Raw genomic sequence first — 27,305 nt, forward strand, 5'->3', positions numbered from 1 at the left:
CTGAGGCTGTTGCCATGTCAACCATAAACTAAACAGGGAACCCTAACTGGTACTAGCTTTGGAAGCTAATAGCTTAAAAGCTGCTTTTTATGTTGCAAAATTAAGCTCATATCGACTCATAAACAAGCTTCGTAGCAATAATGGAAGCTGAATCTCAAGCGTCCGCGATCATTCCTCTTGCCTTGCCCAAAGGAGCGGAAAAGTTCTGCGAGCTTTGCCAAAGAGAAGCCCGCCTGCAATGTAGCAAGTGTCGAGTGACTTTTTACTGGTAAGCTCAGTTTATCCGAGCTGTGGCAGAGCGATGCCCGTGCTAACGACTGACCCGTTATTCATAGATAGATAGATAGATAGATAGATAGATAGATAGATAGATAGATAGATAGATAGATAGATTTTTTTAAAGGCGTGTATTGTGTTTAGTTTATATGGTTTGGTCAGAACCGTGTTTACGGGTTGGACGCTAGGTGGCAGCGTTCGCCATGTTTTTCCCCCCTCCCACGCTCACACATACATAACACGTCGGTAAGGAGGGCGTTTTAGTGTGATTGTCATGAGGAGGGAGCGGAACAGCTGGAAAATACATTACCACAACGCTTATTTTTGTTCTTTTGCCTGCGTGTTGTTTTCATAATATAATTTGCTGAGCTTCAGCTTTTATGTAAACCCGACGTTACCTTCTTTGACACTGTTTTATATGCGGTTCCAGACCATAACATGGTGCTGGGCAGTTTCCCCGTTGGCACACACTGTGGGTAGTGAAGAAGAGCATGTGGCGAGATCACTCCCTGTGGGGATTTATGGAAAGGGATGAGCAACTAAAGCCAGTCTCAGGCAGCTTACAGATACTTATTGTGGCTGCCATCCTTTCAGTCTTTAAAATGGGTGAATGAGAGGCACAATTTTTGGTTTTATTAAAAAAAACAAACAGATATAAATATAGGTACACATATATGTCAGACAATAAGAATCAGGTTCTCAGGATTCTTAAAATCTTTAATTACACGTGAAGCAAGCATACTAAGCTATTCCCAGTCATGGATTGAGCCAAAGTAATACACATGGAATAGGGCTTTAGGGTAAAATGGTTAGTCTTAAGTCATCCTACTTTGGCATGCGAGTCATGTGTGTGGTGATTGTTTGGTGTATTTTGCATAGAAAACTCAGCGGGGACAAGAGAGTACATCCTGAAGAGACCACTTGATTTGTGTTTATCTCTGTGTGTGCCTTTCTGTCTGTCTCTGTACTCTCACAAGCACAAGCTGTGTCAGTGCTACTGTTGATATGACATGGTCAGATTTCCAGCTCGCTGCTTCTCACCACAAGTACACTGGAATGAGCGCACATTTTTCACAGTAGGGGGGAAAAACTCAGCTGAAAAGCAGGACAGTTTCCACACAAGTGTGCAGAAGAGGAGAGCCAGATGAACAAAATTACAGACCAGTTATGTAATGGCATATAATTTCGTATGCCCTCTGTGTACTCAGATGATATCTCCTGAATCAGAGAGACTCTGCCCTGAAAATGTTAGCAGAATCCAAACAAGCTGTTACTGCACAGAGATTTTTACTGTCAAGCACACATAATAGTATCTGTCTGGACAAGAGAGGTGAGCCTGATCCATATGTTTAAATCATCCACAACAAGTATGAGCTGCAGGTCAGCTTATGTCATAAATCGTGATTCTTTATCAATAGCTTCATTGCCAGGAAAACATCAGTCTCAGTGTGCAAGAGGGAGACTTATTATGCATAAAAATGCTTCTCACAAAGTCCTGAGGTGGCTTAAGAGAATATAAATATGACTGAATGACCTGTGGGTTTTTAAAACATCCAGTGCTGCAGAGCACCAGCAGGCTGACTGGGTGGGGATCCACGAGAGAATTTGTCAGCTGCTTGTTCCCATCCGCGCCCTGACACTCTGCAGTCTCCGACAGACCAGTCACACTGAAACACAAATTAAAAAGGTGAGGATGCGTGGAAATCACTGGCACCATATATTAGGAGAAAAAAAATATGAAGTTTGAGTCTAGGTTGCATTTCTTACTGTCAAAGACAATACAAAAAAAGACTATATTATTATTCCTTGAATGGTTTATTTTCCCTTTTTCTTTATATGATTTGTCCTTGTGGTGCACAAAGTCCAGGTCTGGGTTGTAGCTCCTAATTTTGGAATATAGATTCTGGAAAAAATATGTGTTACAGCTGAGAGGAACAGTCAAATAGAGGCATTAGTGTATAGACAACTTGATAGTGTTTTATTTTAAGAGGAAATAAGATATTTTAATTTGATGCCTATCTTGGATTTGATTTCTTATATAGGTAGAGCTTATTGAGATTTGCAGGTTGGTGGCTCAAAGTAAGCTATCTGAGGGAAAACACCAAGAGGCTCTGCCTGCTGCTCAGCTCTGCCTGCGCTGTTCCATAGACGTTCATGGCCCTAACACCGTCCAGCTGGTCCCTGCCTACCTGCTGCTGGCTGAAGCCAACATGGGTGAGAAACAAGCACAAAACGGCTTCTCAGTTTAAATGTTCTCTTATCGTGTGGTGTTTCATACATGACCGTGTGTGTGTGTGTGTGTGTGCATCTCCAGGTTTGGGTAATCTAGACCTTGTGGCAGATTTCCTGTCCCAGGCAGAGTGGGCAGTGTTGAAGAGTCCAAAATGTGGTCTCACAATCCACCACCAGCTCCACAGGAGCCTGGGCCGCCTCCATGTGGCGGCTGGAGACCTGGATACTGCGTTGCATAACTTTGCAAATGATGTCTGTGTCATAATTACCACATTAACTGTTTCATAACTTTATTGATATTGTGAGGAGCAGAAGCCATTTGCTAACCAAATGAAATCCATAATGGCTTGTTTATTGCTCGAGCATGTTTTTTTGAGTACGATACAGTATTGTGTATTGAATTAGAGTTTCTTGGAATTTTAAAGGGATGTTGAGCAATAGTTTTCAAAGTTTTCTTTTTACTCATTTTAATCCAGTCCTTGTACCTGACTCTTCTCACAAGAATGAGGGGTTTTTTTTGCTTGTTTGTTAAGCCATTTAACATTGACCCGTGAATCACTCAAGCATAACAATGGCACCTAACTCAATGATATGAACCGGTGTTATGTCTACACAAAGCAGACAACTTAGCAAAGAGCCAATTTCATTGTCCAGGTACTTTGTTACTAGCAGCCTCTCACAAAAGCACATCATTTTTGAAGCTATGAAAAATGCCAAAGACAGCACAATGTGGGAGGCACAAACTAGTATTTTTGCACTAACAAAGTGATTTCTGAAGAGCTGAAAACTTGGCATATCTTGTCCTGATGTGCTGTGTGTCCTAAAAGAAAAATGAGGAAACTGGAAAAGGGGAACTTAAAAGAAGAAGTGGCCTAGAAAAACGATCTACTTGTCACATATCCTAAGAGAACCATCTGGCCCTTGAGTTGATCCATCTACTGTTTATCAACCATTGAAAATAGTTGCAGTTGAAGGCTGACAAGCCGAAATTTTTAAGGAAGGGAAACAATGAGAAAAACCTGAGGAGTGTCTACAGCCATCTGTAAAACATGGTGGAGCGATGATTTGGATCTTGTCAAAATTGATGGAATAATGATAGCAGTCAAATACCACCATTCAAAAGCATCTGGAAAGTGTCTGATTAGTTTATCAGCATGACATTGATGCTCAAACACACTGCAAGTGCAGTAAAAGCAAACCTGGTTAGAACAACAAACAATGGAACAAGATCAGTTACGGACTAGCCTCCCCAAAACCTGGACCTCAACATTACTTAAGCAGCGTGAGATCATTTTAACAGAGAATGGAACAACAAGCATTTTGCACATGTTTTGTGTCGTATGCATCAGTATGTATATAACTTGATTTCCCCAGATCTACTTTGCCACTGAGGAGTATGGTCTGGATAGCACAGTCACCTCTCGGGGCTACTTTCTCATGGCTGATGTGTTTACCAAGCAGGGGAAGATACCCACTGTTCATTCCTTGTACTCTGAGGTCAGTTATGTTCTCATTGCCCTTGAGACTAAATTTATCTTCTATGCCTTTTACATTCTTTTGCTCATATTGTAGGTGGCACGTATTTGGCACCGTCACCTGACCAGACTTCTCGAGACTCGCAAAGAAAGCATCCAAAATCCACCGGTGGACTCCTTTTATGGTTTGTTGCAGCCACTCTGCATATATGTTTTGTATATATGGTATAAAAAGGTTATAAAACCAATCTAGTCGATTCAGCGGTTCAGCAGAATCAGACAATAACATCACCAGTCCATCATTCATGCTCCAAACTGTCAACAGCCAACAGCTCCACTGGAGTGTCACTGAGAAAATAAGGTTGACACTTCTATATTTGGAGTGTGTCTTGCTGTGCAATGTGAAAGCTAAACCCCAGATTTATGCAAGCTTGCTTAGAGCTGACTAGAGACCCATGCTGACACTACTGTGGCTGTGCAGCATCCATGTCACTGCCCTGTATCACAGCTGCTGCCCTACATATAATGCTAAGCCTGTCAAACAGTTTCCCAAGCTATCTGGGATGTTTACAAGGACAACACAGACATACATGTTTTGATCAAACTTGAACACATGCATGTCACTTGCTTTCTTTCATTGTTTGAGGTGGTAAAGCATGTTTGAGACCACAGTAAACTAGACGACATGCTTTTTTTTGTGTCCATGCCTTTCAATCAGACAAAGCCGAGCGAGTTGAAGTGGATGAGATGTTGAGAACTATGTTGGAATTTGAGCAGAAAGACACCAGAAAAGACCCAGCACGGATTGCAGTGGTGGCCCACTGCCTGGCCATGTTGTCGTTCCTAGGAGGAGACTTCCTCAAGGTGAGCCACCTGGTGAGGTATTAGAAGTTTAGTTTGCCACCGTGACCCATTTCCCCATTTCCCTATTTCCTACTTGTGTTGTCTGAAGATGGGATTATCTCTATTTGTCTACTGCTAAGTCTCACGATAAGGTGGGACTTAGCACTAGCTAATGGGACTGTCTCAATGCTCTGACTGCGGCCTTGATTTCCAGTCTCTTCTTAAAGCTGCAGCTCTTTGTGTGTGTCAGTTTGAGATGTCAGGCGACAAGGCAGATAAAGCCATAGCGGTCTATGTGCACAGCAAAACATGTTATGTATCAGGCTGGTACGGGATGGGATGGCTGATGGGATCCTACTTCTAAGGTCAAGTAAACATAGGATAAAGCATGTAACAAGCAATGATACACGTGGATTTTTTTTTCCACAGCGTTTATTTTTATTTTGTGGCTTATAGGCAGGGCAAGATCCAGTGCACTTAGATATTCTTTTACTCAATCAACAGCTACACCAACCATATATATGTGTGTGTGTGTGTGTGTGTGTGTGCGTGCGTGCGTGCGTGTGTGTGCACGTGTGCCATGGTACCCTGGTTAAATCATGATTTTTCTCCTTGTATTCACTACAGAGTGATACTGTTTCACAGTTGGTATTGTGTAAAGTAATGTTAATGTTACAGGTCTCTGGGTTTTTGTCTTAGTGCTGTACTTATAAAAGTACATCAGTGTAAGAACAAGCAGTTATCACGATTTGGATGCATTATTATTTTGAGGAAAATATAAGTAGTTTCTCTGAACATTAGATAACAGAGCCTATCTGTAGTCTTATCAGCTTTTGTATATGGTATTGAGGGAGCTGTGGGTAGATGCACTTATGTCCAGGTTTTTGGATAAGGATACATTTTTAACTGAAACGCTTGCTATTTGGTTTAAATTAGGTGACTTGACTTGGCCACTGAGTAATATCTCATTTCTTTGAGTTCCTTTTGCAGTTTGCTTTGGGGTCATTATCCATTGTGAGCTGTCTGATTGGTTTTGCAGCATTTGCCTGAATCTAAGCAGAGAGTATGGGCAAATATACTTCACAATTCATCCTGCTCCTTTTATCAGCAGCCACATAAACAATGAAAACCAGTGACCTGGTTCCACTGGCAGCCATACATGCCCATGCCATGACATCACCTACACTGTGTTTGACAGACGATGTGGTATGCTTCAGGTCACAGGCTGTTTCCATCTTTTTCCATAATTCTCTCCTCTCATCTTTCTGGTTTATCTTGCTTTCATCTATCTACTTTTATATATTTTTTAATTTTATTTTCAGAAAAATCAGAAAATCAAATTTAGATATTTAGATCCAGAAAACATGAAAGAACACAGGCCTCACCCAGGCATGAAACTGTTTGTCAGTAATTTGTCCAGTTACTGAGGCTCTGGAAATGGGGGGACTGGGTATAAAAATGGCTGCAATTCCATTAAAACAGTGAATGCAGTATTTGGGATAAACCCCTCAATTTAATGCTGAAAGTCTGCACATCAGTCATGTCTTCATTGTTTGCTTTAAAAGTCACTGTGCTAGTGAATGGAAGAAAAATTACCAAAAGAAAAAGTGTTATTGACCCGGCTATATAATACTGAAACCCCTATTAACAAATTGCAGCTATTTTTATGAATGCTGCTCAAAACGTTCCTAATTATTGGGGATAACATAACAGCCCAGCAGACCAGCTTACTAAAGGGTAAAGTGGGGTAAATAAGTCAACTGGGTTGCGGTCCAATTTCAGTGATATCATTATATAAGGCAGATTTACTCTCTCGGGAGGGTTTAACAGCTGCAGTTGCTGTGTTTGTTTCTGTGTGCCAGGCGCAGGGATTTGGCAGCACAGCCTTGCAGGCCAGCCAGCTGATACCAGACCATGACCTGACAGAGCCCATCCAGGCCCTGCTGCAACTGGTGAAGATACTCCACACAGTCCCACATCCTGGCTCTGCGGAGTCACAGTACTAAGCCCTGCCCATCGCTCTGCTTGGAGATCTGCTCTTTAAGGATATTTGTGCAGCCCCACAATGATGAAAATATACAATCAAATGCAAGATTTTCCACATGCTGTACAGTATTATTGAGAGTGGATTAAAAAATAGATGCACAGATGTAGTTAAAAGAAAAAAAGACACATTTTCAGTTGTTCTGGATAATGACTCGTCTTTATTTTGATCTAAAAAAAAAAAAAAAAAAAAAAGAGGGATATATATACATCATTTTGAACATTAGTGAATTGCATCTTTTTGGGATCCATTTCTTAACACTGTCAAAATGTTATGGAACACAAAAATGGTCAAGGGCATTTGCTCAAGCCTTTGTGATGCAATGTTTTTGCTTGTTTTGTACCTAGCAACCCGGAGTCTCTACACCAATTCACCAAATCCAGACATAATTAAAGATTTCCAGTGTCTGCGTTTTGTCAAGAGAGCTGCACTTTTAGAGGCAAAAACATTGCATCGTCCTCCTGCAGTGGAAAGAGTGTTGTAAACCTGTTAGCAAACCCAAGATTCATGTCAGAACAGACATTTAATTGCTGAGATCTTACACAATATGTACAATTCTGAAACAATCATTCATATAAAAAAAATCCGTTTTAAAATCACCTCACTACTTGTGTTATTTGCACTGAATTTATACAATAAAACATTTGTTGTTGGTCAATTTTTTTGGCATTCAGTTTCAAACACGGAAACGCTCAGATTTTCCCATATTCCCTTTTTCAATTTCTGAATACATTAGCAGCAGTTCGGAATTAAATATTAAGTTTGTGCACTGTTGTTATATACAGTGACTCATCCACAGGTCCCTATATGTTTGTTCCAAACTGGCCAACTTTCATGCAGGCCAGTTTCCTTCCCTGTTTTGCTAGCATGTGGTACCCCTGTTCCTTTCAGTAGCTTCCATGCCGTTTATTTACTTTATAACAGTAATCTATACAGACCAAGCATAAAGAAATCAGTCAGAATTGGGACCTTGACCTCAAATGATCCTTAAAACAGTGTTCCCAAAGAAAACCAGATGATGAACTGGCATTCTTAAAGTCAATGGAGCACAGTTAAGTGAACCTTCATTGGCTAGATGGATCATGTATAAAATACAAATTCAAGCAGGGGCCAGAAGAGAGAAATTAACATTCCACTCTTTCCTATGGCTAGCTAATCATGTCTTTTAAAGATATGTGATCTTTATATTTACACCTATGAACACGATGTGGAATGACGCAGGTTTCGATACAAGGACAAATACTTCAAAGAATGGGGGACGACAACTGGAGATAGTTCACCAGACAAGCATTTATGTCAGTATGTGATTTGATGAGCACACCCACCAGCCCTCCCGCATCAGGAGGGTGGACATCAGCGGATTTCACAGTTTGTCAGATACTTTGATCATATGGATACTGGACAAACATCACAGTAGAGTAAATGATGTTGTTTTCCTCAGTGGAGACACTGTGATCATTTGACAGCAGACTTAAAAGCTTCCTTTTCTGGTTGTCTGGCAGATTTAGATTTGGCACCCTCCAGCAGGGGCCTGCCGTTAAGAGTCCAGACAGTTAGTAAATTGGGCCCACAACACAAGGAGAAAAAAAAAAATCAAGCTTCACAGCGGTTTCACTTTATTGACACAATATTAGTGCACACAAACCACTTTTTTTTCTTTAAAAATACCATAAATTAGGAAGTAAACGAGGAACAATATAAAACAAGCAAGGAAAAAAAAAGTGCATGTTAACCATGGTATATACCATAAAGTCTTACACTGTAGTTTACAACCTTTTTTTTCATTGTTGTTTATGTATATTTTGTCTGCTTGTAGGTATGTGTTATGTTTTAGACATGTCTCTAGCTTGGATGGATGTGTCATGCCTTTTTGGGGGTCAGGGCTGAGATCCAGGCTGCTTCCCTGAGTTGTGTTCGGCACAAAGCGTTATACAAGCCTAACAACATGACCGTCACCAAGTGAAACAATTTTGGGGTTCATTTTTGTGCTTTTGATCATACCTGTAAATTAAATCTTAGTGAATAGTTCCGCAGCACAGCCTACAGCTATGTTATTCATTTAAGGAGGCATACAGGCGGTAAATTCAAAGGAACAAAAAAAAAAGTAAACACAAAGGTCTTAGCTGCTCTAATCCCTGGATTTCCTTTCTTTTCTTCTCTCAGGAAAGGAAAAAAAGCTAAATTATACTTACGAAGACTTTAAAAATATAGGGTTCTTTTTTTTGTACATTATGCCAACATTATTTTGTGGGTTAGGATGCTTAGTTCTACATATAATATGGCTGAGAAGGCTCATCTAACCAAATCCAGAAAGTTTAGCACCAAATTTCACTCTCTGCCTTTTAATATTGAAAGTCTATACACAAGAGTTACCCCACAACTTGTTAAAAATATCAAAAAATATCCAAAAAAAAAAAAAAAAAAAAATATCACTGTTGGCGATTGTTTCAGCTATTCCAGTCTAATCTGTCTGGGTGTAAATATATGGTAAAGTTAATTGACTATCTAAATATTTACATAAAAGATAAAAAGAAAAAAAAAAAACATAAAGCATGTCAGGGGCCATTTGAAACCACAAGGATCCTGGCTGATATGTATTGTATGTCTGAATATCTGTTATCCTATGGCAGTGAGAAGTCACTTATTTGAGGTATATTTTGTTTGCAGGTGTAGATGCAGCTTTCACACTCTGTCTAACCTTTCCTAAATATGTCACCTTAACAATAGAGAGAGAGAAAATAATAAAAGTGCTAGGCATTTAGTGGCCTAGCAGCAGCAGACTGCTACTGCTGGTAAGGCTAAACAAAGATACTATGTAGGAATGTCAAATTAAAATTTGAGCAGTTAGTTCATTTTTATATTCCAGTTTTGCCACCCAAACACATCTGATGCTTGTTGACATGAATCTTTTACAGCTCCTGTTAGTGCAGGATGGTTGCGGGTCCTCTCCTGTGTCCTCAGTTTGAGCACTACGTCACTGCACTGGAACTGACAGAGTAGTGCGCCTAGCATCCCTACTACTTGAAAGCACTTCATGTCACCTCCAATTCACCAAACCTGACAGCAGTCTCAGCAGAAAACCTTTTATATGACAACAGAGACTATATGTAAAATAATGTTATTATAATATGATGATTAAAAACATGGCAGGTGTATGCTTTCACCCATCCACAAACACCATGCAGGAACTCATAAAGGCCAGTTTGGCACTAATTTCTGTATCCCAGTCTAACCTCATGCTGCAATTTAAGTTTAGATCGTGGGGTTTCTGGTTTTGGGAATAGAGATGCAAAGAGAGGAGAGTCAGGGGAGCAGCCTCAGATCTCTTTTTGTTGGTTTGTTTTCTCCGTTTCTGTGTAAGCACGAGATGTCTTAGTGTTTGTGTCCATGGATGTGTCAGGACAGCCCCTTTTAGATATGCACTTCTTTCCATTAATCTGATAGCAAATGAATGTGTCACCTTCAAGTGTGAATGAGCACCCTCGTCACTTTGACATAAAAACCTCAACTGTAACCGGACAAGCTCAGCCCTCGTAGCTTTACATCTTTATGACTTGCTCAACCTTCTAGCAAATGCCCCATTGGGCAAAAAAAATTGTAAAAATCTAATTTCCATAAATATTAAAATATTGTTCTACGATTCATTTTGCAATTTCCAATCCGGAGGAGCAGAAGAGAGCTCTCGTTTTTGGCACCACACACTCACCTGCTGTTAGTGATAACATTGAAAAGAACTAAATGATCAGAAGAAAATGGCAGGCCTTTTGTACTTCTCTATGGCAAAAATATCTAACACACCATGGCTCTGTCTGAATGAAGCCGTGAGGAGTGGTTACGTAATGTCTAAATGACAGGGTGCCATCACTTTAACGGACTGATGAAGCCAGCAGTTTTACATATTGCATGTCTGAAAAGGGCTAAGTTTTAGTTTTTTCTTTGCTTTTCTGTTTTCATGGTTTTTGGACTGATATGAAATTTTAAAAGGAATGTTGATGCCATTAGTGTGCGTGTGTGTGTTTGAAATGCATTTGTGGGGTTTGTGTGAGAGCATGAAGATGTTTGGGCTCACTCAGTCAATAACTTGATCTCATTGGCAAGGAGGGTGTTGAAGTTGTAGGCTGGATCAGCTAGGTCTGGGAGATCAGGCAGGCTGGGGGCTGTGGACTGGCAAGGTGATGACTGGGAGGGCTCGGCCAGCTCTGGGTCGCTCTCGCTGGAAGTTGACCCCACGCTCATGTTGCAGACTGCTTCAGGCAGCGAGCCACCGCCAGAAGGCACGTTGCACACTTCGGGCTCGCTGCTGGTCTCGCTGGTGCTTGACACGACGGACAGCAGAGACATCTTGCGAGTGAGGCGGTTTGGGAGCATTGACAGGACATAGTCAGCAACAATGCCTGCTACGTCCATGCCACAGGCCTGGTCGAAAGCAATGAAGCCCACATTTGCGTTGGCCTCGCAAACCACAAACGAGCCATCGTTGAGCTGCAGGAGGTCAATGCCGCACACATCCATGCCCAGGATGTTAGACACCTTGATGGCCAGCTGCTTGCCCTCCTCACTCAGGGGGCACATCATGCCTACACCACCTGACAATTCAAGAAGGAACATCAGGCTTATTAGTATGAACCACAATTTACAATTCTTTCACGAGACTTCATGATAGTCAAAAAGCAACTGATCTTTTATAAATCAAGAGCAATTATATAAAAAAATGACGTGGGGACAACTTAGGATCCTTTAATGTTTTCTGGTTTTTTTCAATATTTAATTTCACAATTAAATACCACATCAAATTCACCCTAGAAGTGTCAAAGAGTTTTGCTACAGGAATGCAGAAGACTGTGATGACTGATGTCCTAAATATGTCACAGTATATTACAGCCTCAGCTAAACTAAAACATTCATCCTCTGACAGTGAAGATCAGTCTCCTCAGCTGGAACGCTCCAGGGTTGATTCAGGACAAGCCTGTTGATTTCGCACTCTTTCCCAAAGTTAAGTTCTGAAGCATTTCTACTCGCGTACACTTTACTTATCACTAAGTTCATATTTTTTTAAAGATAATTTTTCCATTGGGAACCTAAAAGATAAAAATGATCTTTAAAAATTACGCCATATCTAAATGTAAATAATAAATAGAAGAGCTCTTGTTCTCAAACAGTGATACCACTTAACCACATGACTTTCAAACATGAGGAGAGTTTTACCATGACCGTGGAAATAATTCAGTAATTTAATGTCTGCCTACCCAAGGAGCAGTTGCTCTGCATGCGACCATCAGTGGAGCAACGCAGCATGGAGCCGATGATACGGCCGCCCACTAGGACAACCCGCACATCACGGCCGTGCGACTCCTTGATGTACTCCTGAAATAGGTAGGGGGTATCGTGGCGGATCACGTGGCAAAGGTCCGTCAGGTGGTGTTTGTCCCGTGCCAGGAACACAGCCTTGCCTAAGCAAAGGGGACACAAGATTAAAGAAGGAAGGAAGGAAGGAAGGAAGGAAGGAAGGAAGGAAGGAAGGAAGGAAGGAAGGAAGGAAGGAAGGGCTAGTTTTTAAGGTTTATATTTTACTAGTCTGTCCAATCTAAACAGATCTATGTCATGGCGGCCTGAAGACATATAGCTGTGTTGATATTACCACACTAAAAGAATTTGCTTGCTGGGTCTGTCATTTGTGGTGTGCTAGCTGAGGGTGGAAAACCTAAAAAGCTTGGCTAACAAGTAGCTGCTTCTGCTGACCAAGTCTCATGCCAGTTCATGTCATACAAATGACAGGATACTCCTCTGAGCAGCCACAGAACTGCTTCTCACACAGGATAGAAGTTGCCTCTCTTAATTAGCACTGCTTTGCACTGTCTTCTTATTTTCAAGACCTCTGACCTCTGCTGAGGGAAAAATCATGTGGTTGCTGTGTGTCTGTGCACACCACGCAATAAAAACACAACATCAATAACGGTCTTGTGACTCCTTTAGACATGTGACCATTACGTATCTGAGAAAATACTGAGAAGGTCAGTCAGTACATCAGGCCACTTGCCAGTAACACCAAAACATCTGCTGAGACCCTTGGTGTCCTCTTTGACCAACACCAGGATTTTGAATCTTTAAGCTCATTCATTTTTCTCCTGACTTTGACATTGCAGCTCACTTTTCACATGCATCTCTCAGTCCTTCATAACCCACCTCCAGTTGCTGCAGATTGCACCAAGCAAGGCTGCTAACAAAAACTAGCTGTTGCTCTCATATCACACGTATTTTTGTTTACCTTCACTGGCTCCCAGTGAAACACTAAATCCACTTTACAATCCTATTATTAACCTATAAAGCCCTACTTTATAGAGCTACTAAGACCTTGTCACTGCAGCCAACTTCTCAAATCATCAGATCAGGGTCTCCTTGTCAGTAGTCTTAAATGACTACTGACAATTCCTTTTTATAGATTAAGAGAAAATTTATCTTTTCCTCATTATTTTTGGGAGTTTTTTCCCCAGGTCTATAGCAGTGTGCATGCTGGAATGAATGTGTGACCCTATGGTTGATTATGTGTCTGTATGTCAGAATGTGTATACTCATCTTTAGTCTGTGGCTTTTATTCAAACCGTGAAGCAAACTCTGTGTTTTGAAAAGCGCTATACAAATAAAGTTATTATTAATACCAGTGATTCATAATATTTTTAAAAAGTATTTCCTTTATGTGTGCTCTTGAGAGGGAAGGGCAAAGTGGAATTCATTCGTGTCAATGGTCAACCACAGAGAGAGTAAAAACAGCCCTCCAGACGCCTAACGCCATAAAAAGGGTCAAGTTAGTGGTTGACCAGTGACTGCTTTCCTAAACAATGTGCTGTGATGGCAGCCTGGGCCAGCAAAGACCATTGTTATTCCTTTACACAATAGCAGCGACTGTCAATAACTATGAATAGGAAAGGGCTAATGGTTCAGACCGGGGCTGATCTCTTGGAAGCACAACATTAATGCCAAAGCTTCAAACCTTCCCACACAAGCCTCTTGTGTATTCAGTCTAAAAGAGGAAACTGAGATCAACTTGTTAACCATAAACTAAAATAAGTGACCAGATGACCACACTGCAAGCATTAAGAGCTTCTGTTTTGTGTTTGATGCGGCACCGCAGTGCTAATCATTTAACAGTCTGCCAGAGAATTTCATATAAGAGTGGACTGAGCTCCCATGAGGGAGTTGCAGTGTACAGATTTTGAGTTATGGCGTTGTGATCAGAATGGATGACAGGAAGTACTGGGTGATTGTTTTACCTCTGTGGCCACGTGCATTCTTCACTACCACCGGGTAGCCCAGTGGCTCAGCCTCGTCAATCATCTTCCGGAAGTTGTCGTGCCCACCTAGGAAATTTTCCACGCACGCACACACATACACAAACGGAGGACACATGTAGAATATATTAAAATGCTGTCCTTGGTTTGATAGCATGGTTCACACGTTACAGCCAACTTTGCAGGGCAGGAGAACGAATGTAGCATGTTGCTATGGAAACAGAAATGACTCAAAACAGCGAGGCTGTAGGAGTGCTGTCCGTTTATTTGCTGCTTGATTCATAAGAGTGGAACAGAGGAGTCAGTGAAGGAGGCATTAATGTGAAGCAGCTGACCGTATCTGACACTGATTTATAACAGCAGCCTGTAGCAACAGATGTGCTTAAGCTTTCTGTGCTCTGGCGTGAGAGGTGATTAAAATGTGTTAAAAATACATTTTTAAAAAAAAAATAAATGTAGAAATCTTTTTAATAATATAGTCTTCATTGCTTTTCCTGTGTCTCTATGCTCCATTCAATGAACTGAGCAGATGTGAACTACTCTGTCACGTGGCTTTTTTCCGATGCACTGCTTCATATGTGCTTTCAATGACAAGGGGTGAAAGAAGACAAAGTTCAGAGTAGGAGAGACTGGACACCAAATGTTGTTCTGATCATAAGCTGCTGAGATAGAAGAGAAAAGGAGTGAGGGGAATTTATGTCTTTTATTTTGAAAAATCAGAAGGGGAGTGTTAGGTGGGGTGTGTGCGTGTGAGTACGGTTGGGGGAGGGGGGGGGGGGTGTTACATAAGCTCTCCAGCTGCTCTGCATGCATCGCCTGGCCTACTGTGCAGAGAAGGAATGTAGGCCAAACACTCCCTCCGCTTTCTTTCTTTCTTTTTTCCTTTCTCTCTCACTCAGTCTGTGTCCTTTTTTCTGCTCTCACGGTGAATTTTCTTGCAAACCACGGAGAAATATATATATACAGTGGGGCAAAAAAGTATTTAGTCAGCCACCGATTGTGCAAGTTCCCCCACCTAAAATGATGACAGAGGTCAGTAATTTGCACCAGAGGTACACTTCAACTGTGAGAGACAGAATGTGAAAAAAAAATCCATGAATCCACATGGTAGGATTTGCAAAGAATTTATTCGTAAATCAGGGTGGAAGATAAGTATTTGGTCAATAACAAAAATACAACTCAATACTTTGTAACATAACCTTTGTTGGCAATAACAGAGGTCAAACGTTTACTATAGGTCTTTACCAGGTTTGCACACACAGTAGCTGGTATCTTGGCCCATTCCTCCATGCAGATCTTCTCGAGAGCAGTGATGTTTTGGGGCTGTCGCCGAGCAACACGGACTTTCAACTCCCGCCACAGATTTTCTATGGGGTTGAGGTCTGGAGACTTGCTAGGCCACTCCAGGACTTTCAAATGCTTCTTACGGAGCCACTCCTTTGTTGCCCGGGCGGTGTGTTTTGGATCATTGTCATGTTGGAAGACCCAGCCTCGTTTCATCTTCAAAGTTCTCACTGATGGAAGGAGGTTTTGGCTCAAAATCTCACGATACATGGCCCCATTCATTCTGTCCTTAACACGGATCAGTCGTCCTGTCCCCTTGGCAGAAAAACAGCCCCATAGCATGATGTTTCCACCCCCATGCTTCACAGTAGGTATGGTGTTCTTGGGATGCAACTCAGTATTCTTCTTCCTCCAAACACGACGAGTTGAGTTTATACCAAGAAGTTCTACTTTGGTTTCATCTGACCACATGACATTCTCCCAATCCTCTGCTGTATCATCCATGTGCTCTCTGGCAAACTTCAGACGGGCCTGGACATGCACTGGCTTCAGCAGCGGAACACGTCTGGCACTGCGGGATTTGATTCCCTGCCGTTGTAGTGTGTTACTGATGGTGACCTTTGTTACTTTGGTCCCAGCTCTCTGCAGGTCATTCACCAGGTCCCCCCGTGTGGTTCTGGGATCTTTGCTCACCGTTCTCATGATCATTTTGACCCCACGGGATGAGATCTTGCGTGGAGCCCCAGATCAAGGGAGATTATCAGTGGTCTTGTATGTCTTCCATTTTCTGATGATTGCTCCCACAGTTGATTTTTTCACACCAAGCTGCTTGCCTATTGTAGATTCACTCTTCCCAGTCTGGTGCAGGTCTACAATACTTTTCCTGGTGTCCTTCGAAAGCTCTTTGGTCTTGGCCATGGCGGCGTTTGGAGTCTGACTGTTTGAGGCTGTGGACAGGTGTCTTTTATACAGATGATGAGTTCAAACAGGTGCCATTCATACAGGTAACGAGTGGGGGACAGAAAAGCTTCTTACAGAAGATGTTACAGGTCTGTGAGAGCCAGAGATTTTCCTTGTTTGAGGTGACCAAATACTTATTTTCCACCCTGATTTACGAATAAATTCTTTACAAATCCTACCATGTGAATTCATGGATTTTTTTTTCACATTCTGTCTCTCACAGTTGAAGTGTACCTCTGGTGCAAATTACTGACATCTGTCATCATTTTAAGTGGGGGAACTTGCACAATCGGTGGCTGACTAAATACTTTTTTGCCCCACTGTATATACACCTTTTCGTCTGCCGTTGATTTGTCCGAGAAAATCAACAAGAACAACGTCTAAAACAGCAGCCTGTTGTTTTTGTTTGGCTATCCTGTGTTTCTTAGCACTAGTTTAAACACTGTTTTCACAGATGTTGTGAGTATTAAAACAATCAAAAGGTTTGAAGGACAACTATGTGGATTCACCCATATATGTCTGACTGCTCCACATGTATGTGGACAGAAGCCTGTGATGCAAATTATGTGATTTAAATGTAAAACACACCTGATAATGACATCACTGCTGCTTGAACAAATGCCGATTTGACTGTAGATGATGCAGTTTTACTACCTATGTGTGTGCATTTGCGTTTACTCAGACAGTATCGGTTTTGTTTTCCATTAAATTTCAGTTTCACCCGGTTTTAACATCACCGGGCAAACAGTGATGATCACTGTGACCGACACCTCACCTGGTTATCTGTGTTTATTTCTGCATTTGTCTTATATGCAGTGTGTACATAGAGTCCCTGCATTATATATATGTAAGTACTTCCACAAACAATAAAGTGGGGTTCGCTGCACATGTATTCATGTTTTACTTAAGCCATTTTCACACACGCTGAATGAATGAACAAAATTTCTAGAGCTGAAAACAAAGGTGTAAGTGTGACCTAATCACACTGCACTGGAGCGCTTCTTAGCTAGTTTTTAACATGTTTGCTACAAAGTCTATGTGATGTTCATGTGTGAAAATAGCTTAAGGACAGTCAAGTACTGATTTACCGTAAGAGAAGGTGTCAGGAAGAGGCACCCCATGCCCAGCTAGTTCTTGAAACGTCCAAAACTTGTTGACACAGTTGAGTATGGCCTGGGGCCTGTTGATCAGCCGGCAACCCATCTTCTCCAGGTGGCGGAGCACAGTGATGTCACTATCTGACTGAACCCAGGGCGTGGGTACTCGCACCATCACCACTTGTGGGTAAGATGTCACCAATTCCTGCTCTGCTCGCAGTCCTGTAACGGTGGAAAAACACTCCTGTGATTTGTTAAATTTAATTCATTTATTTGATTGTTGGTCAACAACCTCATACATATATGAAGTTCTTCAGATTATTGTTCTGAGTTGCTGTACAAATGTTTCTGAAACTCATGGAACCAGAACCAGCAGCCGACATCTGGCCTGTTTTTTCTATTTTCAAGACAACAAATGAATGTGTCACTGTTAATAGCTCCAAATTCTTTCTGAAAGTCATATGCAACCCTAGAAACAATGTGAAAGTTCTCAGTAAGACTCCATCCATCATCTAAGTGTTTGATGACACTTTTCCTTTAGTCATCACACAAATCTAACGAGGCCGGGCCATGTGACCAGGCCAGCCACCTCCAATGCTGGTAAATTTAAGCCATTTAAACCTGCAGTACCTACTGATATAAATATGTACTTCTTGCCCATGCACATTTACAGTTACATTTACACTTCTTCCTCCTAGAGTGAGTGACAGGTATCGTCACTGACATACTGACACTTTATACTATTTTGTCCCTATGTAGGGCAGTGGGCTCGCAAAAGAAAGCTCAAGGGTAATAATCTTAAATTTAATCAAACATAAGAAAACTGTGCTTAAAAACAGCCTGATAAATCTAACATATCTAAGATCTTAAATGTGTGGTGCTCTGTCCTGCTGAAAGTCAAAATGACACTGGTTTTCATTAACTTGACATCACTTTTATTATGCAAATGAGAGCTAAGTAACTACAATAGGCTAAGTGAACGCTTCTGAATGGGTCATTTCAATTCAGCTCTGAAATCATAAGACATAAAAAACAGGGGAGAAATAAATGAAAAGGCTTGCACGTTGTGATGGGGACAATAAAGCTGGTGTTAGACAGACTTCATAATTTTTTCTATAAATGCTACAAATCCGGCTAATTTCAACATTCATTAGCCTTCTGAAGCATAGCCAGGCTGTCAGATTTTTTAGGCTCAATTGCAAATGGACAGAACACTGAACTATGACAAATGTGTACCTTTGTGCTATAGCAGGAACTTCAAGTACAAAAAAGAAGCGAGGAGACACACTGAACACTAGCCCAGCACTTAGCCTCAACCATGATGTGAATTTCAGCCATCTTAGGCTCACAATAGTGGTAATGACCCTGGCTAAGATCATCAGAGGTCAAAAGAAGCTGCTGCATGCATAATAACAACCGACACCTAGCTATTAGCATGCAACCCGCCTGCACAATGCACATCTTACATACACTCCTTTAGGGTCATTTTGTCCGCAGACGGGTAAAAAGAAGTGAAACGAGAAATGCAGCTGGTATGAAAGGGCTAGGTATGTTCTAGCAAACACAGAGAAAGGGAACAAGGGGAAAGAGAAAATGTGGCGCATTAAAAAAGGAGTATGAAGCCATGAAAAGAACCCCACCCCTCCCTTTCCTCCTCCTCCTCCTCCTCCTCACAGTCTCAGTGTTAAAGCAGGAGGATTCACTATCGCTCCAGCCCTATTTAGCGCTTAAGACACACTGCTCTTATTGTGCAGCCACTGAGTGCAATGTGAGTGGTGTTACAGTGAGAAACATCAGGGGATGTGGTCTCATGGTTTTCGACAGACAGTATCCACAGTGCTCGTCTCCATCTCCAGGGGGACCAAACAGAGACCGGCGAGGCACCCGGATGAATCATTCCTATTCATCTGTGCAATTGCTTGCGCGCGCCGCACTGACTGTCATGTGACCACTGCAAAAACTATCCGAAGTCCTGGTGTACAAAAATTACAGCATGGGTTTTTGTGATATATGTATATGTATGTCAGCACTTCAAGCTTTCAGATGTTTCTGTTTGCACCACCTCTTTGTCACTACAGACAAGTAAGGACAGGTTGAGGAGGAGCAAAGACTCAATTTGTTCAAGATGATTGTAATACAAAAAACAATTTTAAAAAAACAATAACATTATATATAACATTTTCAGTCCGCAGGACAAAGCTAACAAGCATTCTATGCATGCCACTGCAACATCACAAAGCAGGCTTACAAATGCTGTGAAAGTGTTTGGCTGTTTGTCCGGAATGCAGTCTGTGCATCCTCTTGCGTTAGCCCACTGAGACAACAGTTTCTTGTGGTCTGGTTTTGGGGCAACCATTCTTTGTGTCTATTTGCAGATCTTTTATCAAAAGCACAGATCAGACAAGAACATTTAGTGTAGGTCCACTGCAACATTTGGATTGTGCAGCACTTGAGGCAGACAAGATGAATCATGTGACTTACATTTTGACAAAGACAAGGCCAAACAACTTGTCAGCAAAAACATGAAATCTGCTACTGAGAAATTCTCACACGAATTATGCCATATCTATTCTATACTATCTATATAAGAGCTATCTTTTCAATTTCTCCTTCATTGCCATTCGGATGTGCTGATAAAACTAGAGCAGTTTAGATCTGGCTCTTTGTTGCTCTAGGACAGGGGTGGGGATCTCCAGGCCTCAAGGGCCGGTATCCTGCAGGTTTTAGATGTATCCTTGATCTAACACAGCTAATTTAAATGGCTAAATTACCTCCTCAACATCTCTTGGTGTTCTCCAGAGGTCTGGTAATGAACTAATCATTTGATTCATGTGTATTGACCCAGGGTGATATCTAAAACCTGCAGGACACTGGAGTTCCCCACCCCTGCTCTAGGCACTGCTTCTTCTGCATGGCATGCAATGACTGTCTTTGGTGGCATGTCAGTCATGTTGTATGTCAGACAAAAATCAGAGGTGGTGGTAATGCCTCACCACCATTTCATTGTTTTTGGCTTTGTTCATCAACATCTATCAGGATCAGAAAGAATGAAATTGGAAGGGTAAAAAAAACCCAGTAATCATAGAGCAGACAGTTTTCTCTTTGGCTACTGCAACCATGCAAATTACACAGACAACTGCCGATTTGCAGAATGACCATATATAAAAAGAAAAGCTAAGCCATACTAGTCTCTACCATTCGAGGAATAACGTTTTCAGGTAGTTTTTAGGGTGTGAGTTACACAACAAGCCATAACTAAATATCTTAACTCTAGCATGTGATATAAAGATGTTGCCATGTGTTGCCATGGAAAAAACTGTGAGCCTTTTTGTCAAACCTAATAAAATGCAAATTAACCCTTTCCAGGCCACATGCAAAAACCTGCAAATGAGATCCTGTTGGCTAATTGACAAACAAGCCATTTTCCTGGAGGAAAACATATGCAATCATGCAACACAACAAAAATGTTTATGCACTGTTTTTATTATCTGAAAATGCAACATTTGCTAAACACTGATAAAGTGTAACTGTTCATTTTTGCACTGAGATTCTATGAGGTAAGCACCAGAGATATGCAGCATTTCTGTGATAAAGAGCCATCACATAGCCCTTATTTAGTGCATGAACTCACTTCTTTTATCAAATGTGCAATAATTAACAACCACTCTGTGATGCATATCAAGTAAACAGCAATACTGTTCATCAAAAGGACTCTTTTCCCATAAAATGTAGAGTCTGTGCTTCATAAACAGCCACACAAAAATTCTATCCAAACCCTAGTGTCTGTTGTTGCTCTTGCTCTCAGTTGGTAAATTAAGATACCGAACCTGCCTTAATGTTCCAGCTTCACTGACATGGAAGTGTTGCATTTTTCATCTCAGTAAAAGTGTGCCCACTGGCATGGATCACGGATCCAGTCTATCTTTAATTTTTTCAATCACAAGATGTGAAATGCCTCCAGTTTGCTAAATGCTGGGTTTAGCTGTGAGGGGCCACCATTCCTCATTAAAATATAATGACGTGTATGTTGGGGTGGCTCCACTGATAGCTCCTCCTAGGGACACACTGAACTCATTAACTTTAGTGTGGAACGTGGACCTGAACCTGACCTAAAAACAAAAAAAGAAAAATGACGCAGAAATGAAGCAAGAAAACCTTTAAAACTTCTACATGTAAAGGTGTTATCAGTTTTATGATTTTGACATTATTATGACCTAAGCTAAAAGAAGAAATGGTTTATGCCTCCTCACAGGTCAAAGCTCATCCCTGGATGAGTTGTGATATGAGGGACTTTTGTTTCTCAAATGTTTTCTGTCATACAAATTTTGCTGAAATAACTTCACTGGATTTGGAGTAGGATGTACTAATATGTTCAATGTAAACTGCACATACATTTTGCGCAAATGTAAATTTGATCAAAACAACACACAGAAATGGAGGAACACGTAGTACTAATTACACTTGCAGTGAAATATCACTTGTGTTTCCAGTGTAGAAACAAGACCAACTGCTTTGCTCTAACTGCAAATGTAGCTGTATATCCTTAAGCGTTTGTTCCACATTTGCCTATGGCACTGCTGTGTAGGGCTGGGCCATATTATACCGTTCACGGTAATACCGGTACAATGCTAGTCCACGATAAGAAAATGAAATATCGCGATAGAATATGGGTAAAACGTGCATGCGCAGTCCCAAAAAAGCACGGCAGTAACGGAGAATGGGGAAAGCAGATTGTTGAGTGAAACGGATGAACCAGAATTAGTTTGTAAAAATGGTGCAACCTAACTGGTTTGGTGTTTGTCCGTCAGATACACAACAAAGCACATTTTTTGTAGAACATGCACGCAGGCCGCCATATTTGTCGGACTAAGATGCTCGTAAATCTGGGAGTAATCTGGGTCCTAAAATCTGTCCTTTAAGGTCCCGAAGTCAAACGAACATCACTGAGAGTTAAAAACTGTCTAAATTCTTCCATCTTTAATAAAACGATCAGCGTTGCTGCTTTACCAGGTGTAACTATGATGTTTAACATCCAGGCATCCATGAAAACAGAATTTATTACATTTAACGGAGTTAGAAGTTAGCAGGAAGTTAGCGGAAGTTAGCTCGCTAGTTTCGCTAGTTACCTAAGCATGATATAGCATGTTCTGACTGAGAGATTTCTGAAAAAATCAAACGTACAGCTCTGCTATCACTTCCAACATAAATGAGGACAGGAAACTAAACAGCAGTGACGTTTGTAGGGTTACTGAAGTTGGGCTAGCTAGTATTTAATGATGTGCTACGTGATCGCTAGCGACACAGCTGTGTTAGCATAACATAAACAGTGAAGCTGGAGGATGAACGCTAACACTTTTCCACTCCGTGAAGGTTCCTGATGCTTACAGACAACTGCAATCGCATGGCAGGATGCTGTAAACGGACCAAACTTCAGTCAGGAGAACAACTGAGATAATCCATCCACAATAGAAGGTTAGTGATTAATATACTGCAACAACATGGGAATAGAGCAGCTGTGACAGAATACAGCATTAACGAATCAATGATACAGAAGTGGAGGAAGAAAGAAGAATGAGTTGAAAAAAGTTTGATTTATCTGACTGCTTTGTTGCCTTATAATCCCGTGCACCTTATGGTCCTAAAAATACATATTTGACTTTTTTTATTTGGCACACTGCAGTTTAATGTAGCAAAGCATCTCTTTTTAACTTCAGTGGATATTATAATGGTTATGCTCAGGATATGTCAGCCCATTTCTACTGGAAATGCCTTTTGCTTAAACTTTCAGCAAGGAATTTGCATTTGCACTGTTAAATGTTTATATAGCTTTAATGCACATAAAAATACAGCTGCTTGTTTAAGTGAAAATAAATGGATGGGTTTTTTTGCACTAGTAAAGTTGTGGAGTTGTATTTTGTCTCGCAGAAATTATATCGTCAGTTATATCGTTATCGCAATATATATCGAATATATATATATATATATATATATATATATATATATATATATATATATATATATATATATATATATATCAAATATATATCGTGATAAATATTTTTTGCCATATCGCCCTGCCCTACTGCTGTGTTATGCTAACACAAATGACAGCCCATTCGGCCTGGAAGGATACAAAAAACAAGCTATAGATACAGATATGTTAGCAATTACAGTTTGAATTTTGTGTTGCAACTTCAGAGAATCTGTAATCCAGTGAGTGTTAATCCATATCTTAAAAAACAAACAACAAAACTGCATTTATTGCCAGGTGCATAAAGAAAAAATGCACTACAGGATCCAAGCATCTGGCCATGTATCCTGAGGCTTCCTGTGTAGAAATCCCACAGCACAACCAATCTGTTCACTGGCTGTTAATCTGTGATGTCAAACCAAGGCTCAGAAGACATTTACTTTAGGCAGATTAGGAACTACAAGCCATGTTAACTGCCTTGCTCATGTGAGGCTTGTTAAGCTATACAGTTGGACAGCTGTCCACCTGCATTTAAAAATGTGCAGGGTACAGAGTATATATGTCGAAAATTGTTAGCTCCAGGCTATATTTATCTTGGTAATTATTCCGTGGGCTGTGCTATAACATGTGTGATTATTTGTAATTTCTTAAATGTAATGCCTGCCACTTAAATGCCCATCTGTTTGCATGTAAAATCCTATTTAAAGTGTAAAGCCTGGCTTGACTGAGCCATACAATACAGCGGTTTAATGTAACAGCGCAGTAAGGGACACACTACCCACATTCTTAACCATTGCCATTTTTCAGCAGGCACTAATGTCAGCCTAAAATTATATGTTTTTAACATAGTCTCAATTAACATCTGTGTGTTAATTGAGACCTTCACACATCTCCTCTCATCTTGTGACATATCCCCACTTCACACCAGCCTGACAAATTCCCTGTTGGTCTGTTTGTTAGGAGCTCCTGCTGTTGCCATCACTTTATTGAGGCCTCCCTAGTCATTTCTATGAAATGTTATCCTTACATGACACTCAGAATCACATGTGTTTCGGACAAAGCAGCTCAAAATGAAAATAAAAGAAGAAAAAAAGTTAAAAATAGGTGATCACGTTGGTTGTATAAATATTGTAATATGTACAGAAAACCCTGAAATGCCAGAACAAGTTGATGCATGTTTATATTTGGTGGCAGTTTTCACCCTCACCGTTTCAGTATTAGGTAATAACAAAAAATCCCGATATGGGCGCCATAAAGATTTGCTTGTCATTTACCTGCATTTAGTGTGAATGTCCTATTCTTTTTCTTATTGTTAACTATTACTCGGGGAGTCAATTTTAACTATTTTAAATGATTCAGTGTTTATATACATAAAATAAAAAAATAAAATAAATAATAACACAGAACCTACAGCCTGAGCTATCAAGAGACGCAATCTGTAGCAAAATTACAACAGCTCAATGATGAATTCCTCTTATCTAATAACTAGGTCTCTGTGGTATTTAAACACATTTTTCTTTTAGCTTTTATTGCCCGGGTAATTCAGATAATTTGCAATTGCCGGGATTGCAGCGAATTCAGCGAAATTAAATCAAGCGTCATCCTTCCCCTTCTGGAGGCAGTCTAGCTGGAAAAGTAGGTTAGGCGGTCACGGCCATGCTTACACTTCGCTTCCTTGCAAACAGGCAGACCGAGCCAACCCCTCGCTCTGTATTCAAGCTGTGTACAACCCCCTCCAAACAATTAAAGTCTACCATCTATACGGATCTCAAATAAAACAAGAAAACCAAACTGTATGTCGTTTTACGACCGCGCATCGATTGTGTGGTACTTGCCTAGCTGGCCCTCGCAGATCGTCAGCACGATTTGATCCATGAGGAGGTAGCGGAATTCTACGTCCTCGTCGGCGCAGTGCTCCTTCAGCGCCCGAAGGATCTGGACTTGTGGATACTCCTGGCTGATGCGCCGGTCGGTCAAGAACCAAACTCGAGAACACATTTTCACGTTGTTTGAAAAAGAAATCCGTTTGAAAATACAACAGCTGTGGGCGTGGAGGCAGTAGGTGACCGGTGGCAGCGCGGGATTCGAGGGTCAGGCGGAGATGGTCACACAATGGAGACCTCGGCGGCTACAACCGCTGTTTGGACCGAACCGACTTGGACAAATAGTCTTCTTTATCACCTTTGTTTTCTTTCACTTCCTGCCATTTAGTCTTTCGCTGGTGCAGTTTGTTGAGCCCACACCGAGCTAATTCGACAGCGCGAAGAGAGAACGACGGTTTTACCCGCAAAAATGTGGGGATGCAGCTCTTGCCACCAGGGCAAACAAAGCACGAGCTTTGGCGCTTTGTATTTCCGTTAGCCGGGTCAGAGCTGCTAGCAAAAAAAAATCCCCGCGTTCACAGCGGCTGTTTAGTGCTGCAAACAGCAAAGCTGTCTGCTTTTTTACAATAAACTAACCCGAACAACTATTTTTTTCTATAGGTTTGGCTGCTATCCACGAGGTATTGGTGCTGAAAAGTGCACACGCTTCGTTTACAACTCCACTTATCCGCATGCCCGTGCACGGTTATCGGGGCCTGCCCCAAAACAAAGGTTTCGAGAGGATGTAACCAATCGCAGCTCGCGAATTGTATCACTGCCCAAAAAGCACGCGGAAGATGTAGGCGAGCCGCTATAATGCCAACCAATGAGGGAAGACTAGGGGGGCCGAGCCTGGAGGGATCGCGCGCTCCGCAGTTCAGCAAGAGACGTCTGCAGAGCGCACGAGACCGCGCACTTTCCGAACCGGTTCAGACCAGACCGGCGAGGGGGTCTGGCGAATGCCGACAGCGCTGTCTCTAAGCTGAAGTGGCAGGAAATGAAACAAGGTCATCACAAGCTACTACATTCTCACCTTCCCTTTCTTTTATCCCACACTCGGAAGATTTCTAAAGACTTCTTTTTGACAGACAAATAGTATTAAAGAGTCGCTATTGTTTACCAACGCTGCTCAGGGAGCACCAACAGCTGAGAAGCGGAAGAACACCTCGGCGTGACAGGAGAGCGAAATTATGCGAATGACCCACTTCTCCTTCTCTCCCTCACAGCTCTTTGTGCTTGTGCTGTTCGTGACTGTATTATTATTAGTAGTAATATTCCTGGAGCGACTGGATAATACAAAGAAACACAAACAAACAGCCTTCATAGGCATTACTTTTTATTCAATAGTCCCTACAGATTCCGATGATGTCATTATTCCCGACATCCATTTAAATAAAACACAGAAAGGGGGGGTTTGCAAAAAGGGTTCGAGAAGTCCCCAAATTAAAAACAAAACAAACTTAAATATGATGATAATTCAGTGAGAATTACTTATACACACGGACAAACTGTAACCAGTAACCTCGGACAGATAATTTGGCATACTTTTTACCTTGTAACAGTGAATATATATATAAAAAAATGCAATCATGATCTTTATAAGAACACAGTGGCGTGTCAATACATCAATATATAATTTCCCCCCCACCACCACCCTCTTTTCGCGGTGGCAAACAGCTGGAACACTGATGCCATGACGTGATCGAGGCTCTGTGGGAATAAAGCTGTGCATGATCTTCTCAGCATTTTGGAGCACGTTCCTTTCCTTACTGTTTGTTACATAACGACGTGTGATGAGTTTAAAGAAACAGAGCACACCCAGTTAGACTTTGAGTAATCGTCTGGTCAGTCATTCAGAGAATCAAGCTGTTTAATACTAGGAAACCCAAAACATATGATAACCAAAGGTCGTCAAAGGTTAACATCCGTGTTTCCTCGTCAGTTTCTATGAGGGCACATGGCTCTCGACAAACGC

General features: G+C 41.3%; 2 protein-coding genes across 2 annotated transcripts; one reads left to right on the forward strand and one right to left on the reverse strand.

Moving 5' to 3' along the window:
* The first annotated feature begins 21 nt into the window (after positions 1-21).
* On the forward strand, positions 22-7,298 carry zmynd12 (zinc finger, MYND-type containing 12). Its single transcript, XM_085258814.1, has 8 exons — positions 22-268; positions 1,834-1,963; positions 2,319-2,490; positions 2,591-2,760; positions 3,883-4,005; positions 4,081-4,168; positions 4,702-4,847; positions 6,689-7,298. The coding sequence occupies exons 1-8, from the start codon at positions 141-143 to the stop codon at positions 6,830-6,832; spliced, it is 1,101 nt and encodes a 366-aa protein (XP_085114940.1). The 5' UTR covers positions 22-140; the 3' UTR covers positions 6,833-7,298.
* Positions 7,047-26,123, reverse strand: rimkla (ribosomal modification protein rimK like family member A). The gene is made up of 5 exons (XM_085258812.1): positions 25,304-26,123; positions 17,489-17,719; positions 14,139-14,225; positions 12,117-12,320; positions 7,047-11,456 (listed from the first exon to the last, which is right to left on the reverse strand). Exons 1-5 carry the CDS (start codon positions 25,464-25,466, stop codon positions 10,936-10,938), a joined length of 1,206 nt encoding a protein of 401 aa, XP_085114938.1. The 5' UTR covers positions 25,467-26,123; the 3' UTR covers positions 7,047-10,935.
* Between the last annotated feature and the right edge of the window lie 1,182 nt (positions 26,124-27,305).

The sequence above is a fragment of the Mchenga conophoros genome, linkage group LG20, assembly GCF_057382185.1.
Source record: "Mchenga conophoros isolate Kocher_MC1m ecotype Shallow Benthic linkage group LG20, M_conophoros_male_GT1.1, whole genome shotgun sequence".
In the NCBI taxonomy this organism is placed as follows: Eukaryota; Metazoa; Chordata; class Actinopteri; order Cichliformes; family Cichlidae; genus Mchenga; species Mchenga conophoros.